At 41.6% G+C, this 15,171-nt stretch overlaps 2 protein-coding genes across 3 annotated transcripts in view; one reads left to right on the top strand and one right to left on the bottom strand.

The window, feature by feature from the left end:
- The window catches only part of LOC111236514 (B-cell lymphoma/leukemia 11B-like), a 28,898-nt gene extending 25,508 nt beyond the window's left edge, over positions 1–3,390 (bottom strand). Inside the window, exons 1-2 of the mRNA XM_022765274.1 lie at positions 3,349–3,390; positions 2,908–3,218 (exon numbers count right to left, since the gene is read on the bottom strand). Coding sequence (XP_022620995.1) covers positions 2,908–2,971 — 64 coding nt within the window. The 5' untranslated portion in view covers positions 2,972–3,218; positions 3,349–3,390. The remainder of the gene's footprint in view (positions 1–2,907; positions 3,219–3,348) is intronic.
- A 4,290-nt stretch (positions 3,391–7,680) lies between these two features.
- On the top strand, positions 7,681–14,146 carry ccnk (cyclin K). 2 transcript variants are annotated; one of them, XM_022769619.1, is made up of 11 exons: positions 7,681–7,794; positions 8,849–9,084; positions 9,469–9,550; positions 9,650–9,781; positions 10,140–10,245; positions 10,345–10,402; positions 10,934–11,103; positions 11,200–11,408; positions 11,627–11,657; positions 11,881–11,952; positions 12,447–14,146. In XM_022769619.1, the coding sequence occupies exons 1-11, from the start codon at positions 7,786–7,788 to the stop codon at positions 13,001–13,003; spliced, it is 1,662 nt and encodes a 553-aa protein (XP_022625340.1). In that variant the 5' UTR covers positions 7,681–7,785; the 3' UTR covers positions 13,004–14,146. The 2 variants fall into 2 exon arrangements, with proteins under 2 accessions (XP_022625340.1, XP_022625332.1); XM_022769611.1 differs by having other exon boundaries at positions 8,846–9,084.
- The last annotated feature ends 1,025 nt before the right edge of the window (positions 14,147–15,171 follow it).

Below are 15,171 nucleotides of genomic sequence, written 5' to 3'. Positions count from 1 at the left end.
ATTAAAAATATTAAAAAAAAAAAAAAAAAAAAGAAAATAGAAATCCTCTTTTAATCAGTTTCTGAAACGCTCTCTACCTGTACATACGCAGAGCTCTCATTATATGTTGACTCAATAAAATTACAGTTTGGTTTTCCCCCAGCGCTCCTCAGATCCTCCAGCCTGTGATCCTGGTCCTCTCCAGACGCACCCAGTTTAGGGAAACAGCCCAAAGCATCACGGAGACTCCAGGCAGTGAATGACAGGTACATTAAACGCTTCCATCAAAGCTCGAGCTGCAGTATCAATATGAAGATATCCTGTGTGTATGGTAAACATTGGTGCTTTGTGCAAATACAAGTGCATCTTTGCACATATTTGCTCACAGACACACATTGTCCTCAAAGACGAAGAACAGCTGGAATTAAATAATAAGGATTTTTCAGGTGTCTGATCAAACTCCAGTTTTTGTATTGCATTTAACCACCTTGGTGGCTTTACAACAAAACAAAAACAAACAAACAATGAAAAAAAAAACCCTGCCAGTCCAGCACTTCCTTACTCTTGTACTTGTGTCTTTCAGGTCATTATCGCTGCTTGTTGAGGCCACAGTTCAACAGGCAGGAGTGTATCATGTGAAAGAACAGGTAGGACAAGATTCAGGCCCTCCAGATGGCCCAGCATTTCAGCATCCTACAGTACATGCTCTAATAGCCGCTTTAGCACAACACTGATTTCTGCAGGATCGAGATGAGCATCAAAGCTCTGCCAGCATCTGCAAATATCTCAACTTTAGTCGCTGTTTGACACTTTCAAGTCTCCACAGACAGGTCAGCGGTGATTAAAAGGAGCTCGAAAAAACTCGTCATTAAAAGCTTCAGGCAAGAACAGATGCATCCTGGAGGCATTTGAATGCAGCTTCAGCTCAAACAAGGAAATTAAGAAATCTAAAGGTAATTTGTGACAACTAATTATGATTCTAATTATGCAAGTATCCACCATTCAGCACCACAGGTTCAGTGTTAAGAATATGCTGAGTGCACAGCAGGTGCTGTAAGGTTGCCTGTGACTAATATGCTACTGAGATGTCAAACAAAGTGACCCATGTCTGGAAGGAGGGGAGGCAAATATTTAACTGTTAGTCCAAATTTGTACAAGTCCCCTAAGGCCAAATGAAAATATGGAAAACGTTGCAATTATTTGTCATAATTCATGCAGGTAAATGTTACACACACACACACACGCACACACACACACACACACACACACTCACACACGCACACACACACACACACACACACACACACACACAAACACACACACACACATACACACACACGCGCGCACACACACACACACACACACACACGCCTGAGGTGAAACTGTAGTGATGTTTGAAATTTTGCACAGTCGAAAATGTATTGCGGAGGGGGTGGGGGATCAACTCGGTGTCCATCTTCATTAGGTGACAGACAGTGACTGTGACAGCACAGAAAAAGACAGTCAGATCAATAGTCAAGTTGGATCAATATTTGTCATCTGCCTAAAATGTGCTGAGGGTGCATCATCCTTTCTTAATCAGAGAACAAAACCACTGGTTGGAGCAAACATTTAGATTTCAGGTTTGCGATTGAAAATTACCGTAATTATTTGGACTGAGAAGTCGACAGTAGGAAAGTGAGTGGAGTGGCAGAGAAAGAGGCGAAGTGAATGGGAGAAATGATTAGTCTAAATGCTAAATGTGTCGGGTGGGACGGAATGCGCACAAGCCTTTTCAGCACAAAACAGACTGGCCAAAGATTACATCATGAACTTCTGCAATGAATTACCCAGATTAGGCCTCTATGAAATTGGATTTAGGCAAAGCAGAGCGCTGGGAGATGAAGGTTAGATTGATATAATCGATTAGAAATTGGATTATACGACTTTTTAATCATATGCTCCAAAATAAAATAAAAAATCCTGCCTCAGATTTAATCTGTGCAATTTAATCACATTTTTGGTCGCAGCTCTGAGAGCATCAAACGAGTTCTGACCCTGCGTTTAAAATATCGCATTAATAAAAGTTCAGATTGTTCTTCTCTTGTGTCTGATGTTTTCTTGCAAGTTGAACATATTTTCTCGCACACTTTGATTTTTGGTATGTTCTTAAAATGTTATCTTAAAGTACAGATAGGCCTGTGTGTATCAAGAGAAATAAATTTAAGTGTGTGTGCATGTGTGTGTTTATATATATGTGTGTGTTTGATAGAAAGAGCAGGAGCGAGAGGGTTATTATTTAAAATAAAAAATACAATTAAATTAAGATACAAGTCACCGGGTGTAAAAGTCACAAAATGAATAACTGGATTTAAAAATCAGTGAAATGTTGAACAAAGTAGAGACACATAGAAACAGTGGAACATGTTGCAATATACTGGGAAAAAAAATGCTAAATTATGTTGTGATGAAATGTTGGATTACACACTCATACACGCGTAACGCACGTGCGTGCACATTCAATCACACACAAACACACACTCACACACACTTTGCCAGACAGTCCCACTGTTGTTGTCATTAGATCATCTCTCGTGGTATAAAGTCAAGAAGCTGCGTGTTTGAAATATTACTGAATTGTCTTAATAAAATTTTAAAAGTGTAAAACCATTCAGTGTAAACGTGAGTTAAAACGAACCATCTCAGTGTTTTCCACTTTATCACATGGTGAATTTATTTTCACCGATCAGAGTTATTGTCGGTATTAAGCTTCTTTGTTTGACGCTTTTTCAAACACTTAAAACAAAGCATGTGCACGACTTGAATCTTTTTCTCAATAAATGCTTTTTTTTTAAAATCAGAATTAATAACAAGGATAAACTATAAATCATTTAAACCAATAAACTTAATTATATATGAAGTGAGAAGACTCGAAAGAATTGAACTCACCTTGTATTGTCTCCCTGTGCGTCAACGATAAGTGCTGCGGGTTCACCTGCTTGCGGCGGGACATTGCCCCGGCATTTACTCTGGCATCGCCCGGTGAACGGCACTTGGAGTCGGCTTGGACCGTGGTGTCGGTTCTCTCTGGATCGCAGGAGACCAACTTTCCCTCCGCCTAATCCCTCTGCTATTCACAGTCAGTCTTCAGCTGCAACTTGATGCGCGTTCGGAAGGTGAGGAGTCGGACAGGAGCGCGATAAGGATGGAAGACCAGTTTGTCCACAATGTCCGGCAGCGTCTTCGTAAGGACGCAACACCTGGATTAAGGAAGCCAAAGTGTAGTTTTAGGAAGCAGTTGGCTATTAGTGGCCGATGAGCTGATATGTGCGCAGGTAGATAATATTTTTTGCAATGATCGTTTTCAGATAAAAATCCTGGACTGCCCACCTCTGCAGCGACCGTGGTGACAGATGAAGTACGGTGCACTCCACCGGTGAAAGGTATTGGCTCTTATTTGGCTCCTCTCCCCTTTTCCCCTCTCTTAATTCTAATGATATGATTATATCACCTTGGGTCAAATGGCTGCTGTTTATTCTAGGATTCCCTACAGTCCTTCGATGTCAGCAGTGGTGCGCTAAAATGACCCTTTGGCACTGACTCCTCCTGCGCGTTTTGGCATCGGTGCGCGGAACGGCAACTCTTGGCTCTGGTGGCAGTAGCCTCGCTGATTGAGAGAGGCAGAGCGAGAGAGGGAGAGAGAGAGAGAAAGAGAGCGAGAGAGCGAGAGCAGGCGGGCAGACAAGACACCTCCTCCTCCTCCTAGTCCAACAAGCAGAGGTCCAATGTTTCCCAGTTTCCTACAGTGTCGAGGCTACTTCTTGTTGACTCACACGATGAAAGAGGCTCTGTTTGGGAGGACCCCGCATTTGTGCGTGTGCAGACTATATGCAGCCTGTGTGTGTGTGTGTGTGTGTGTGTGTGTGCGCGCGTGTGCGCGCGCGCGTGTGTGGTTCGGGGGATTGCCTCCGTGGAGTGGGATGGGTTTCAAGTTCAAGTGAGTCCGTGACGTTTTTGCGCGTTAGACACCACAGACATGTGAGGAGGGCGGCGGACAACAACACACGGACACCGGGGGCAGATAGCGGTGGCTCCCCGGAGCTCAGCGATGGGCTCCACACAGAAAGTAATTACCAGTCAAAGTCGCGCTCGTACTGTCTGCCTTTTGAAGGAGTGTTAAGTTACCACAAAAAATGATCCTCCACCTGAACATTCATCATTCAGCTCAAATGGTCATTCAATCCACAAGAGCTTCATGTCCAACAGTCTTATCATCATTTCCCTTGATCAAAATGATTCTTTATCTACATGCTTTGATCAGTTTACTGATTATTACAACATTCATTTTTTCAAACAATGCCAGATGAAATTGTGCAGGCATATCAGAATTTGTTCTAAAATATCAGGAGCAGGCACACCTAGATCAGACTAACCAAACCACCTGGGTTCAAAGGTCACCTTTAATTTATATAATGGATACTTTTATGTTATTGTGGCATTCTGGGCTATGTAAATGACCAAAGAACGCCACTACACATGATTAATATAAATGCAAAGCACACCTATTTCCTCATATTGGATCAGAGGGGGGTAGGGGTGGGGGGAATCTTTGTTGTTTGGATCATTTAAACATGTTGTGAGGCAACAGTACCCTCTGTTGGCACAGTCTGGAGACATTACAAATCTGTTTAGGGGGTGATACCTTAACACGGCACTGCTATACTTTATTCTTATTTTTAGGATGAAGCCTCAATTCAGATTCTAAGAGAGTCTTTGAAGAGCAGATCAGGTTCACTCAGTGGCAATTAATGGCACTAATGGGCAATCGTTCTGCACATGATTCACTGTATTCATTTAGATCAGTGTGTGCACAGATAAGTGCTTTGTACAGGCGGAAGCTCAGCTAAGAATAAACTCAAGAGTTCTTCTTTTTTTTTTACCATACCATACATTTCAAACATGTGCAGTGCTGTAATTTGGTCGAAATACATTGTTGCATAAAAATAAAAGGCTAATACGGCCATTTAAAGTTGATACTATTTCCTTGTGGATCAGTAGAGAAGTGTGCAAGCTATAGCAATACATTTTATAGTCTGCCATTAATAAAACATGGTGGGCAATTTTAAGAGCATTAGAAGTTTGATTGCTTCAGGGCAGGCCTAGGGGACTTTCAGGACAGTAATTATTTATATAAATGAAATGTCATCTCAGCTCTGGCTCAAGTAGACATAACCTCAGCAGACTCCACATGGAAACACTACGGCACAACAGCTATCTTTCACAGATAGGCCGAGCATGTTGTCAAGCATATTGCTTTGACTGGAGCGCATAAATTCGGTATGTGATATTACATGAAATGTCTTCTTCTTCGAATCAGGCCAAGAGAGCAACAGCAGTCGTGGACACATTGGATGCTGAAGGAAAACATTATCCTGAGTTCACACACACTCTCTTGCCATCCCTTCTGGCTGCGAGCAGCTCCTTGATCCTTACCCATGGGTTTCTCAATAATACATCAATGCCTCCATTATAGCTTGTATCTGCTGGCTCCGGGCAAAGGCAGTTTAAGCTGGGTTGCACAGGGCCAGCATACCACAAATACCCTGCTTGTGGACACAGGAAAGGTTTTAAGTCCAAAGTGTTGCCTCTAAGGAGACATGCATTTCGTGTGGTAAGTGCCATCACTGAATGCGAGATACCTGAACACACCGCAGGGCATTACCTACTCAAGAGATGAGGATATGTGGAAATAAAAGCTTTGTCCAAGTAACAAGAGACATTATGTCGACACTTTAGCTCTTTTTCAAAATGACCCAAGTTTTAAGGAGATTCCAGACACTTATAATTTATGTTAAAACATAAAAATGAGCCCAAGGACGAAGTTTAAGTCTCGCACATCAGTGGACAAAAGTACACGCGGCTTAACCGGCTCTGATTCTGGGTCACAACCTTCGTCACACTTTTTATCTTCCATTTTTCATGTCCCTCCCATCTGTTTACTCTCTAAAGAATACCAAAATAACATTAAAATCTTAAAATAGACCAACATACATGAAAGAAAAGTGCATATAATGCAATTTTTAAGAACAAAAAGAGGATTCAATGTTCTCGAGGTGAAGTGTACAAACTGGTCAAAGGAACCTTTTTGATGTGTTTAACCACAGTGTGACAGGACTGACATAAACAATGAAAGGTCCACTCTAGGACAGCTCATGGTAATATGAATATTGCTCTGGGATTTGCTTATAGTCGGTGCTTCATTATGCAATGTTTAATATTAATAAAGAAAGTACAAGTATATATTATTCATAAGCTGATTTACTGTGGTTGGTGTGTGTGTGTGTGTGTGTGTGTGTGTGTGTGTGTGTGTGTGTGTGTGTGGACTTGAGTGACAGATTGAGATGCTCCCTTGCTACTGGCAATACAACTAGACAAGGCTCTTACTTTTCTACAGGACACATCCTGACAATTTCTCCCACAGTTAAGAGGATTTGTCCGAGCACGGGTGAATATATAATGCATGCAGATTCCAAATTTTAATTTGGAAGAAGTAAATGATTCAATGCTGGCTTTTCTCTGAAGAGAGGCTGAGAGGGGAACAAAGAGGGCACAAGATGTTACATGTAGTCTGCACTTACACTGACTAACCTTTAAACCACTCAGAGGTGATGATGAATATCATGAGTTTTTGGTCATACCAACTTCAAAAGTCAAACGGGAAAAAAACTTTGTTTTAACTAATAATATTTTTTTTATTCACCATAAAACCTTCACCATTAAATCTGTGTGTTTTTGTTTTGTTTTTTGCCGGTTACTCCTCTTGTAGATTTTCTGCATTTTATAGCCATAGCCTACATGTGTTTAAAGAATATCAATTATTTTCACTTGATGTGCAACCAATTATTCCTGTTTTATTCATGTAAAGTTTAATTCATGGTCACACCTGGCTGTAACATGTCACCTGTAACTCATAAAACAAGATATTGTTTTTTGGTATTCCTTTTATGTTACACTCTCAGTCAAACATCAGATTTTTGTAATGACACAAATTATAATATATGTCTTAAGATATCAGACAAAAAAAACACACACACACAGCCAAAACTATGGTAGGATTGCCTCAGTGTCATTCTTATCTGTTACTCTGGCAAGAAAATCTGTAGACACAGAGGCATTTTTCTATAAATTTTCAGGACTACACGCTTAAGCCAGCACCACAGACCCACTTGTCAATTTTAAACAGTATGTGTCCAAATCCAGTATCAAGTAAGCATTCAAGGTATTGTCTTAAAATATTCAAGCTATGATGTGTGAAAATTTTTGCTTTCTTTTGATTTGCAATTTGAAATCTTCTTCACAAGATTGATTTTTACAGACAATGTGCTGATTTTGCAAGTGAAGCATCTTTATTCAACTATTTTATCAAATCATAGACTGCATGTGCCAAAAATCCAGTCACGTCTCCGCAAGTACACGAGTAATTATGTGTCTCCCTCTAGTGGATATTATTGGAAATAACATTTTTACCATTAAAAAGATTTATTACACGTATACCTTCTTATGGGGGGTTCTAGTAGCAGGGTTATTATTTTAAACATTGGTCAAATTAATTTAGCAGAGGAAAGGTAAAAGAAAACTAACCATAGCAAAAGACATACCAGATGCCCTGCGTAATGACGTCGGCCAACAGTCACTGACGTACTGAATAATGGCGATGCCCTTGTTACGATGGGGACTGTTGTTGATCACTTGTTAGCCAACTTCTTGTGAATAACTGCGGATTATTCATACAGCTGTCTGTTTTGGGTGATATACTCCGACGGCTACATGTTAAAGGTAAGACTCGTGTTTCGTTACAAACACACGGACGATATTCGGGGTGAATTCTAACTACTTTTGGCAGGTTCCAGCGCTCCGAGCCTCAGCGGTGTTAAGACCTCGAGTGGAGCAAGTTTGCTAGCCGAGGTTAGCTAGCCGCGGTGGCCGGCGAAGCCACTCACATGCTAAAGTTACAACTTTGACTGCCTTTATTTCGAATGTTTAATTAATTTTAGCATCCCGGTGTATGAGCTTACCTACGTATCTCGTGGTTTATACATATTCGCACAATACAGCTCTACGCGCGTCTGGTTATTTGGTCCCATGAAGCTAACTTTAAGTTAGCGTTAGCACAGCTAACATTAGTTAATCTTAGCGAGAAGCTAACGGGTTCGTTATGCTAATCGCGGGGGAATTTTCTTCGTTGCCATCGACATCCACATTAATCTATTAATCATGTCGTACAATTAATATTTTGCTATATTCATAGTTACAGGTTTAACGGTAGGTGGAGGTTACCCATGAATGAATGAATGAATGAAGGGGAGAGGAGGTGCCATGCCAAACATGACGTCCCTGTCGGCTTATGTTTTTTTCCTTGTCACTCTTCTGTTTATAGGATTTTGAACTGTTAACAGCTAGCTTAGCATCTCTACTGAAACGGGACATGAGGTGAAGGCATATTGATAAAAAGTGATCCCTCTTCCTTCCTTTCACACAGTTTGGATCACATGAAATGGCTTATGAGTTTGACTGCATCCTGCGTATATGGAGGTTGTGTATTTTAATGGCTGTAGAGTGCTTAAATTCTCAAGTTAAAATAAAGGTGGCAGTTTCGCAACTCAAGATTTAGGGTTGTCATAGGCTGTCTAAATATGAACGTTTTTCACTATATACTCCACAGAGTTGGTATGACACCCCTGATTCTCTTTGGTTGAACATCAGTGTTGTTCATTCAAACAGTTTTCCAGATTACCTAACATTGTTCTTGTGATGAGGTAGTCCTACTCTTGATTGCCAAATGGTCATGACTAAGAATGGCCATAACTGCAGCCTTTCTCCTTCTCAGCAGTCCAGCGCAGCTGGTCCGTCCAACGTAGCATCTCCTCAGCCAATGAAGGAATCCAAGGAGAACTTTTCAATGACTGGCCAATCAATACTGGACCACATCAAGCCATGCTGGTACTGGGACAAGAAGGATCTGGCCCACACCCCATCTCAGTCTGAGGGCCTTGACCCTGGCACAGAGGCTCGGTATCGGCGAGAAGGAGCCCGCTTCATATTTGATGTGGGGACACGACTTGGCCTGTATCCTTGATTGATTATTGACAGTTTTGAATACTGGGAAAGGGGTTAAAAGATACATCAGTGCCACAATCCTCTTCTTGATGAAAATACAGTAAATAAAATCATAACAGACAGAAAGACATAATAGCATCCAACTTTTGAAGAAATTATGCAACTAAAATACCACATCTGGTTACTTTTACTATACTCTTTTGCAAATAAAATTTTCTTCCAAAGACATGCATGCAAGTAGTTTATAGAAAGCAGTGCTGAATTAATGTATTTAATGATAATAGCAGCACAGTCAAACCTTTTTGTTAGAATTTATTCTATATTGCTGCTGATATCTGACAAATGTGCAAAGAACTGTAAACGGTTTCTGTCATGTCCTTGACTGTCATCAAGACACTATGACACACTGGCAACTGGCATCATATATTTCCACCGCTTCTACATGTTTCACTCCTTCAAGCAGTTCCCCAGATATGTAAGTTCAATTGATGGTCAGCTGATAACTTTATTTTTTTCTAATTCCTGGAAGTGGACTAAATGTGTAGGATTACTGTTGTGATTTGTGTCTCAACAGGTGACGGGTGCATGCTGTCTTTTCCTGGCGGGGAAAGTGGAGGAAACCCCAAAGAAATGCAAAGACATCATCAAAACAGCCCGCAGCTTACTGAATGATGTGCAGTTTGCCCAGTTTGGCGACGACCCAAAGGTGCAGTTTCTTTTATTTATACTCTGTTGTCTATAGACATTGTCCCTGTCAGTATACTGTACCCTACTATCTCAGTCAGGGAATTTGTTCTCGTCAGTGAATTCAGATTAGAAAATAATATTCTAAAATCTGTTGTAAACCAGCATTACAGAGCCCTGCCATGATATCATGTCGCTCTACAAAGGAAAAACAAACACGTGCTGCAGCCTAATTGCACTTAATCTGCTATAACAAACAACCACACAGTAATCTTATGCTGTAGGATTCTTTTTCCACTCAGGACCATTAAAGTTACCAGTATATACTGTAAATGTCCTACCAACAGGAATACTTAACGTATTTGTATTTTGTTCAACAGGAAGAGGTGATGGTGTTGGAGAGAATCTTGCTCCAGACTATCAAATTTGACCTGCAGGTGGAGCACCCTTACATGTTCCTGCTGCGCTACGTCAAGCAGCTCAAAGGTATGTCAGAAAGTATGTCATCAGATCCACACACAGTCTGATACATTATTATGCTAGGTGCCAGTTAAGCATATGCTCTGTTTTTTCTCATTGCTACAGGGGAGAAGAATAAAGTGTGCAAGGTGCTGCAAATGGCATGGACGTTTGTCAACGACAGGTGAGCAGCTGGGGTTTAAACACTGTCCCCCGATCTCACTCTCTATGTCAGATGATTTCTTCTGTAGTGTGGTGTATCATGCATTTGATTTACTTACTTACTTTACTTTAAAACTCTACCAACTTACCCGTCAGCTGGTAAGTAATGTGTATTGATGACTGGATAAATACTGAAACAGGCTTTACAGTCTGAGAAATGTTTATTTATAAAGGAACGTAGTGTACGGGGGCGTCACAGTGGTTTAAGAGGAGTACCACATAACCACAATGTCCCCGATTTGAATCCAGCCAGGGGGCTTTGTTGCCTGTCAACACCTTTACTCTCTCTCCCCCACATTTCCTGTCTGCCTCTCTGCTGTGTGTTGACAAATAAAGACAAAATGGCAAAAGACTTATTTAATCATTTCAAAGAGTATACAATAAGAATTTGAATATAAGTGATGTCTTTTAAAGTTCCAAATCTTCTTTACACAAGGATTTTGTTGACAAAACTCAGATCTGAATGGAACCATTTTGCCTGTGTCCCTTCCAGCCTGTGCACCATGCTGTCTCTGCAATGGGAGCCAGAGATTATTGCAGTAGCCGTCATGTACCTGGCTGGACGCCTCTGTAAATTTGACATCCAGGAGTGGACCGCCAAGCAGTCGTCACGCCGCTGGTGGGAGCAGTTTGTCCAAGACGTCCCAGTTGAGCTGCTTGAAGGTGCTCATCATAAAGCCATGACACTTGACACCTCTCTATGATATTTGTTTCATCTGCTTTCAGACTTGTCTCAACAAAAACATCTCTGTCTTCCAGACATTTGCCACCAGATCCTGGACCTGTACTCCCAGGGCAACAAACCCATCCCTCAGCAGATGCAGGAGAAGGAGCGAGCGCCTGCTCCTCCAATCCCTGCTCCTCCGGTTCCACAGGGACAGCCCCCAGCCTCCAATCCTCCTCCCCCACCACCAAAGAAGACTTCCCCTCAAGGTGGCAGCCCTGCACGCCAGCTCAAACGCTCACATGTGAGTACACCTGAATTACAATGATGATGTCTTAAAACTATGGCTAATGGAAAGTCCCTTGCTTTTCCACCCAGCTTAAATTTCTGTATTTACTCATTTAAAATGTTAATTATATCCTACAGTTTGTGTGTGCGTTTACCATGATTCACACACCAACACTCAACATTACCTACCTCAAAATGATACTGAGTATTTGCATTCACTTTTCTTTGTTTCAGACATCCCCCAAAGATGAAATAAAGGCTCCAGGTAACACTCTTGTTAAACCTTATGCAGGCAAAATTCTGCTCTTTTGGGTTTTAAAGTAGTTGAAATCTTACAAATGTCTGTTCATTCACTGAAATACCTCCATCAAAAGTTTGCTAACTAGCATGATAAGATTTTATGAATATTCAAACCTACAGCAAAGTGCCCTCCTGATTTTAAAAAGCTTTTGCATCTTATGTACTGGTATTCACTGTTGTTTTTACAGAACAAGTTGGGTCAAAGATTCCTCGACTAGAGAGCCCAATGCCCCCTCTACCTACATCGCAGCCTCCCTCAGGTAATTGTTTGTTCTCTAACCTCCTGTTAAATTTGTGAGGAAGTTACAATGATTTAGATGTAGTTAAGGGTAGAGCATAGGTATGTGTTGACATCATCTGAACACCCTGCTGTCTCTTTACGTGTGTCACCAAATAGGCCCATAATGAGCAGCCAGGACCCCCTACCTGGGACTCGAGCTTAGAAAGCAACCCAAAGTCTTTAGTCCTCTCAGTCTGCTTACATAACCAGCAACTTGTCTGGACATTATGTTTCCTAACACACGCATACTCCTAACCTCTCCCAGACCAATCTGATTAGTGCTTGAGCCCGATAATGAGACCTCCTATGTGGCTGAAGCCTGGCAGTTGTGGTCTGGCTGTGCGCTCACTGTCTGGGAATGGAGAGGTTATTTGAGATCATGTGGGAATGAGTAGCATTGTATTATTTACAGGCAAGATGATGCCAAATTTTTAACAAGTTGTTTTCACTTTGCTGTTTCCTGTCGCTCACTAGACCGAAAAGCTCCAGTTCCAGCTCCAGCACCTCCCACAGAAGCAGAACCAGGAAGTGAGACTGCTCCTCCTCCCCCTCATGCTCCACCTCCACACCAGCCCCCTCCCCTGCCCCATCGCCCTCCTCCACCTCCGCCCTCCAACTACATCATGTCCACCACCAGCTCCTACATGTCTGGGGAGGGCTACCAGAGCCTGCAGTCAATGATGAAGACAGAGGGGCCTTCCTATGCCCCCATGCCACCCAGCTATGCACCTCCAATTCCGCCATACCACCCCCACGTCTATCCACCACCCGCAGCACCACCTCCAGGCCCTCCACCTCCTCCTTCCACCTACCCACCACCCAGCCTGCCCCCGACCTATCCGCCTCCAGGTTACAACAGCTACCCTCCACCGCCACCTCCACGCATGCCACCAGGGCACGTACCCCCTCCAGGTATAGGCCTTCCACCCGCTGGGTACCCTCCTCCGCCCCCTGTGCCCCCAGGACAGTCACAGGTCCCCTTGCCCCCTCCACCTGGCATGCCCCTGAACCGTGGTGGGTGGATGAGATGAGAGTGCGATAACAGTCTATGAACTGAGGCTGTGCTGAGCAGCAACTGGGGAGGGAAAGCTCTCTGAAGAGGGAGAACAACCAGGAACTTCTGTTATTCTGGTGCAAGCAAAGGAACGGGAGCTTTTTCACCTCCTCTGATAAACAGCTCCCGGGGGTTGTGAATACAGGCTTATCAGCTGATAGACTTGAAAGGAAAAGTGAGGTCTGGACAGTGTTGTTATGAGAACCAGAAGTGGTGCTGAAATATTGCCGAATATTTTTGAAATAAGGCACTTAATCATGGGAAGGATTGGAACTTAGTGTGCCCAATCCCAGGATCTTGTAACAAACACTGTCCACTCATTGCTTTTGTTCTGGGAATGTACCAGGAAATAGTGGCACCTGAAATTTTTTTGTTTCTCTTTTTTTAGTGTTGTCAGACATGCTCATTCACTAATCGTAGGGGGATAAAATGTACCATTTTTACTTTACCTTTGAGTGGATCAAAGGCTGAGTCTTATTTTCCTTCTGTATTCTATCACCCTGATGATGTGTTTTGGTTTTCATAAATTTTCAGTCACCCCAGTGTTATTGTTCTCTCCACATTCCCACCGTTTTGCTGAGAAAAAACTCATGAGATGGTTTAACATGCAGTAGTCAGATATGAAAAGGACTGTCACACTGGAAGACATGCTGTTTATTCAAACATGTTCATGGATGTACAGTGTGTTTGACCATGATGTTTATTCTTTTTGACTTATTACATTTTATTCAGTGAAAACACTGAGGTAATGTCACAAGGTATTTCTGCTACCATTAGACGCTGTTTGTCTGTTTTTTCTTTGTATCAAACTTCTTCTTATTTCCTGTTCCGTTATTTTAAGTGTAACTGCTTCACATGAAGAACACAACAGAAACCCTGTTATCAAACCAACCTGACATCTAACACTGGACAGTCTAAGGTATATTTGTACATATCTGATGTTTCATTTAGACAGATTTGTTTTTGGAGATTTTCTATCCGTACGTGCCTTAGTCAGGCCTCTCTTTTCTGTATCCTGCACGCAGCTGTGGTTTTGTGTCTGAGTGGCACTTAGGACAGTGAAATACAATAAAAACTTGCTTTTCCTACTTAAAACTGAGTTGTATGGTTGCTGTCTCTAAAAGGTGAAAATGTGTTGATCAGTATGTTGCAACTGGATTCACCATGTACAACCCTAACCTACTCAAACATGTTAAAGAAGGAACATGTTCTTAAAAAATTATTATAAACTAGCACTTAAAGATGTTTTTCATCTCGGCTACTGTGTTTGTCTAAAGAACGTCATCTGGCATTGCCATCCCCGCACACAAGGCAATCACTGTCCTGACTTTTCGTCTGTGGTTCCCCTACAGTAGAACAAGCTACCTGAATGCTATCCAAGAGCACCTCGTCTCCCAACACTTCCAAGACCCTAACATGCTTAACTAGCACTTACAATGCACTTTCTGTGCACTTCTTTATCAGATCTCCTTGCACTTATTAATTACATGTAGTACTGAGTACTGACACCAAGGTCTCCTGCTGCACTGAAGTTTTAGTTACTGTATGTCCATCATTTGGAAATTGCTTTAGATAAAAGCCTCTGCCAAATAAGTAATGTAAATGTAAACCATACCAATGTACAACAATGACATGCGCATTAGGTTTATTGGTGACTCTAATGCCTTTCCATACTATGACCTTTTATAATACAATTCATTTTTACATCTAACTATACTATGACCTTTTTATGCTATTACTATACCATGGCGTTTTTTTATGACTTACTATACTATAACTTTTTATGCCTTACTACACTATGATGTTTTTATGCACAAGTATACTATGACTTATGACATATATATGACATATATGTCCCTATATCGACTGATGTTACCATATGTTTCACCTATAAGAGGATATATTATTATAACATATATACATTCTCTGGATATATGAAGACATAAGTTTATAACATATATGAAAAACTCCTAGTAAAATGCAAATTTATTAAAACAAAATGCTTATTAAAATTCTATGTGTTGTTGGGTCCCTACCAATGTTGATGTCAAACCTACTCCCTTGACCCTGACAACAGTAGATGTACCCCCTGGTTGGGAATCACTGTTGTACAGAACTTCACAGAGAAGTCTGTAATTTTATTTC

Source organism: Seriola dumerili, unplaced genomic scaffold, assembly GCF_002260705.1.
Source record: "Seriola dumerili isolate Sdu_G_001 unplaced genomic scaffold, Sdu_1.0 BDQW01000025.1, whole genome shotgun sequence".
Lineage (NCBI taxonomy): Eukaryota > Metazoa > Chordata > Actinopteri > Carangiformes > Carangidae > Seriola > Seriola dumerili.
This window is presented reverse-complemented; position numbering and strand designations above follow the sequence as displayed.